A 5953-nucleotide genomic window follows, 5' to 3' on the forward strand; every position below is an offset into this window, starting at 1 on the left:
ATGTTCCCGCACTAATGGACCCAGATAAGACGACAACTTGACTGATCCCGGACCTATAGGCTCTCCCATGTCATTAAACTCAACTCTTTCACGAACATTTGGATCTTTCCCTATGTTCTTCATCTTAGTTGGACCTCTATGTTTTTTACGCTTAGGTGGATCTGCAATCTCATTCTCTTGTGACTGTTGAACCTCACCAATAGGCTCTTCCTCTTCAACACCCTCGTTAGGTGGATCTGCAACCTCATTCTGTACATCGTTAGGTGGTTCTGCAACCTCAGTCTGGACCTCTTTAGGTGGATCTGCAGCCACATTCTCCTCAGCAGGCACTCTTTCTTCATCACCTCCAACTGTTTGAGGTAGCACCGTACCCAGATATTCTGGCTCTTCAGGGTCTTTCTTCTTAGACTTCTTTGTCTTCTTAGTCTTTCTATTACCCATATTAGTTCACCTGAAAAAAATAACATAAACATTACTAACATGTCACTAAGGACAGTAAAAAACAATCAGACAATATACATACACAGAACAAGACAAAAATACACACAAAGAAGAAACCAATCAGACAAATAGAACAAACTCATATCACACATATATGCCATCACATTCAGGCCGAGCATTTTGAGAATCTTCTTCTTCATCTAAGTGAACATCCATTTGAATAGTTGATGGCAATGGTCCAATATGTGCGTCCCCATCTTCTTCCTCTTCCTCATTGTATCTCCGTGAAGGACCTCTTAAGACAACACACCAACCAGATTCATCACTCTCCTTTGAGTAAAATACTTGCTTAGCCTGAGAAGCCAATATGTATGGATCCCTCATAAAAGAAACTTGATTCTGATTCAAGTTAACTAGTGTGAACCCATCTTCTACTTTTACTCCGTTACCTCTCACTGCCCATTGACACCGGAATAAAGGAACATAGAAGACATTGTAATCCAAGAGTATAATGTCTACTATTCTCCCATAGTATGAAACTAAATCAACAACTTGTGAAGTATCCTTTGCACTTGCTCTACACATTGCTGTTGCTTCATAGAAAACCCCACTATTTTGACACTGCCTAGAAACTGAAGCAGTGTGAAACCGTTGTCCATTCACTATGTAATCTGTATATGACCTTGCACTTGTCCGAGGACCATATGCCAACCATTTGAGTATTTCGTCATGGTGTTCTGAGTCAATAGGTATCTACATAATATAAATTAAATGAATAAAATATTCTTAATAAATCTTATTATCAGTACATAATAGTGAGAAAGAGTAAGAAATAGTTGTCTGTTCTTTTAGCCAAGCTGCAAAATTCTGAGTATGAGTACGCCATAAAACTGTTGCATCGCGTTTGCATCTTGCATTTGAGTTTTGTAGATATTGTAGGTGCAAGCTTGTTTAAAAGAAGTAAAGGAATCAGTTGAAGTTTTTAATAAGTATGTTATATACAAAAAAAAAAAACAGTTATAATTTCACAACTTACTCGACATATGTGTCCACCACAGCCGTATTTTGAAGGACAGCAAGCTGTGCTATTTTCTTCTCCATATCAGATAGAGTAAATGTTGTGGCTGTTGATATTGGATGCCCCTCCAGGATAGAGTTGCTCTCATACTCAGTATTCCTATCTTGTTTTTCTTCTACACTTATTGTCTTCTTAAGAAAATCACTACAGAACCTCACACATTCTTCAGCTAGATAAGACTCAGCTATACAACCCTCTGGTCTTGCTGGGTTTCTAACAAAGTCTTTTAGCACTTTCATATACCTGCATGCATCATGTAGTGACAACCAAATTAAAATGCAGATGTTTAAAAGATAAACATAGTCTAAAATATAAAATACTAAAACGCAATACCTCTCAAAAGGGTACATCCATCGAAACTGAACAGGGCCACCTAGTCTAGCCTCCCTTCCGAGATGTATGACCAAATAAACCATGATATCAAAGAAGTTTGGTGGAAAATATCTTTCAAACATACACAGAGTTTCGACAACTTCAGTTTCCATTACTGAAATCTGCTCTCTATCAATAACTCGCTGACACAAGTTGTTGAAGAATGAACACAAACGAAAGATTGCAATCCTAGGACCTTTTGGTAGTAATCCTCTGAGTGCAACTGGGAGGAGCTGTTGCATCAACACATGATAATCATGTGATTTGAGACCTGTTACCTTACACTCTTCTAATGATACAGCCCTTGATATATTTGAACAATACCCATCAGGCCCCTTGAAGTCAGATAGTCGTTTGCAGAATATCTTTTTCTCTGTCTTGGATAAAGACCACGGAGCTGCTGGAAGATAAGTTCTTTTACCTTTGATACTAGGGTGCAAATCTTTCCTTATACCAAGATGTTCCAGATCTTTATGAGTATGTAAACCATCCTTGCTTTTCCCACAATGCAATAATGTTGAGACAATACTGGCAGCCACATTTCGCTCTATATGCATGACATCCAAATTGTGCCTTATAGGCAATTCATGAGTCATAAAAACAATTCAATCAAAACCAAACTTAAGAAAATTACTTCAAATTAATTCTGAACATTACTTAATGTAATAGATATACCTCCCAATACGGCAGTTTGAAGAATATTGACCTTTTCTTCCATCTGGACAACTCCTCTTCGTCTACATCCTCTTCTCCCTCTTCCTCAGAATCACTAGATAAACCCTCACTATCATGTTCTTCCTCAACACATGGAGTTCTTTTTCTCTTTCTCGCAGATTCTTTAAAATTCCCGAAACTATTTTTGTAGTTTCTCAAGATATGTGAAATGTCTTGACTAGATAAAATCCTAGACTTTCTCCCATGTTCTGTGTGTCCATCAAACCAAGCCTTTTTAACCCGATACCTATGTGCTGGTGGAAGACCCTTTCTATGACGCATGTAAACATGCTTTCTGCCAAACTTAAGCCACATACTATCTGTGTGTTTACCGCACAAGGGACAACCCATTTTTCCCTTCACTTTGCATCCAGCAAGATTCCCATAGGCAGGAAAATCACTAATGGTCCACAGAAGCATTGCTTTTAGCGTAAACACAGATCTACTAAATGCATCATATGTTGGTTCTCCTTTGTTCCACAAATAGTTTAGATCCTCTATAAGGGGTTCTAAATAGACGTCAATACTGTTACCAGGCTGATGTGGACCAGGAATGAGCAAGGTGAGCATAATATTTTCCTTCTTCATACATAGGTGTGGAGGGAGATTGTAGTTTACCAACAAAACAGGCCAACAGCTATACTGACTATTCTTCATGTTAAACGGATTAAAGCCATCTGTTGATAACCCAAGCCGCAGATTCCTTTCCTCAGCAGCAAATAGAGGATATTTGTCATTCATTTGATCCCAAGTGACAGAGTCTACATGGTGTCTGAGTTTCCCATCCTTGCTCTTGTTAGTAGAATGCCACCTTAAGGTTTTGGCCATTTCCTCAGACCTAAACATCCTTTTCAACCTTGTAATTATTGGAAATTATCTTAAAACTTTCTGTGGGACACCTTTCTTTATTTCACCAGTTTCCTTGTTAACCTTCCACCCTGAACCATTGCAATGTGGACACCTATCAAGCTTCTTCAACTTCTTTCTGAAAAGGCAGCAATCATTGATACAAGCGTGTATCTTTTCATAACCCATATCAAAAGACTTCAAAAATTTCTTCACATCGTACAATGATGTATGTAGCACGTTGTCATCAGGTAACATCTCTGGCAGTGTCTCAAGTAACTCATTGAAGCTCTTGTCAGACCACCCATTTTGTGTCTTAAGTCGAAATAATGAGACAATCGCTGATAGCTTACTATGGTTCGCACAATTTTGATATAAAGGTGTTTCTGCGTCTGCTAACTTTGCCAGGAACGCATCTTCTTTCTTGTCCTCTCTCTCTGCAATTTCAAAGAACTCATCCAACCCAGCCAAATCCTTATCTAAATACTCAGCAGCTCTGTACAACCCAGCAATCTCTTCATTACACTGATCTACTTTGCTATCACATTCAGAAACTGAGTAAACTTCTCCGTGATGGTACCAATCCTTACGGCACTTGTAGACCTTATCCATACCTTTGGTTACTAGATGATCAACAACGACAACCCCTAAGTGACGATCTACATTGCGACAATCTTTGCAAGGGCAAATTATCAACTGATTGTCATCATTATCTACACCCGCAGCCCGAACAAAATTCCATGCACCTCTCTCATAAGCAGGATCAAGTCTACGAATGAATGACAAACAAAACATTTATTAAACACCCCAAAACCCAGCCAACAACCAGAAATGTATAAATTAACATCAATATACCTGCAAAGATGCACCCATGCCTTGTCCAACATTATATGATCTCACCTTAAATAAAACTGTTAGAGCAAAATATCATACCGTGACAACACTAACTAATTCTTTTACCAATTACACTACGAGAAAGAAGCAAAAACAGTCATTGCAATCCAAATAAAAAACACATCAAACATATATGAAACACATCAAACAGCAGGTAATAACTCCACCAAATAAAACTCAATACAAAACAACCACAACAATGTAATAACTCCACCATACATAGCACCTCAAAACTGGATAGATAGAACTTACCTGCTGTATATAGTTGAGAAAAATGTCTAGCTTGTTAGATCAATATAACCTGACACCGATAATGAGAAAACAATATCAAAACAAAATATAGCTTCGTAGACAAAGCGAAATGAAGCTAAATCAAAGCCAAGTGAAGTATAAGAGAACATATATGAAGCTAAATCAAATGAAAATCTCATAAATCTCACAAATCTAAAGCAAAATCAGAAAAAATTGTTACATTACCCTAAATCTCAGAACAAAATTGATACACAACCCTAAATCTGAGGAAAATTGAAACAAACAGAAAATCTAAAGAACCTAACCCTAAATATCGCCGTCGACGGTCAAATAAATAACAAAACTCAACTAGAAAGACAAAACCTTGTCTCGCGAGATGAAATCGAGCTGATATGGAGAATTTAAGGAAAAACTTATGGCCACCGAGATGGCTTATTGCTTCGACGAGGACGAACTGATGCCCAGAGAGAGGATTAAGGACGAACGGATGCCCAGAGAGAGGATTAATCGCCGGAGATATCAGTGGAAAGAGATGAGGGAAGAGAGAAAAAACACTTAGCGATACGAACGAGGAAAAAAGAAGTAATGAAAAAAACACTTAGTGTTATGTTATGTCGTTTCGAGAAGAGGGAAAAACTAAACGTCTAGAGGGAAAATGAAAATTTCCCCTCCAATAACAAAATGTCGCGATTTTAGTCTTTTTTATAGCGTTTTCATATCTTAGCGTTAGTATATTGCTATCAATAGAAACCAAAATCTCGAATTTTTTCGACCATAGCACTTTATAAAATAATGCTATGATAATATGCTATCAATGTTTAGTTTTTTTGTAGTGGATATAGGTAATAAAAGAAGTGAACCGAGGGTTGTGCGTAAACCCGTGCCTCTTTCGGAACTCATAGAAACCTGTCCGTAAGAAAAGAGCAAAGGATTGATAAAAAGAAAAAAATGATACCCTAGAAAATTAGGGAGAAATCAATCCTTTGGAAGTGAGAAAAAAGAGAGGAAAGGGAGCATAAGAGGAGGTCTTGGGCGATAAGAGGTTGAAGGAGTCAATAGTTCAATGATCGATACTCCCATGGTAAGACCGCACCTTTTTACTAATCTGATGTAGAGAGACAACGATGGGGAGACTGAAGGTTCTCTAAGGCCATGGAGTTCAGAGTAGGGATTGTTGATCCTAATCATGGGCAGAGTACAGAAAGTAGTTCTTAATTTGATGTGATGAAGAGTGCAAAGAAGAGGTTCCCAAGAAAATGTGAGTTTCCACTTTCAAACCTTTTTTCTGTTCTTGAGTTTTTGTCTGTTCTTGCTTGAGGACAAGCAAAGATTCAAGTCCGGGGGAATTGATGTGTC

The 5953-nt window shown here is 38.0% G+C and overlaps 1 protein-coding gene across 1 annotated transcript; it reads right to left on the bottom strand.

Moving 5' to 3' along the window:
* On the bottom strand, positions 586-3433 carry LOC104734088. The gene is made up of 5 exons (XM_010453593.1): positions 2598-3433; positions 2170-2464; positions 1853-2034; positions 1495-1762; positions 586-1194 (listed from the first exon to the last, which is right to left on the bottom strand). The coding sequence occupies exons 1-5, from the start codon at positions 3431-3433 to the stop codon at positions 586-588; spliced, it is 2190 nt and encodes a 729-aa protein (XP_010451895.1).

Source organism: Camelina sativa, chromosome 12, assembly GCF_000633955.1.
Source record: "Camelina sativa cultivar DH55 chromosome 12, Cs, whole genome shotgun sequence".
Taxonomy (NCBI): domain Eukaryota; kingdom Viridiplantae; phylum Streptophyta; class Magnoliopsida; order Brassicales; family Brassicaceae; genus Camelina; species Camelina sativa.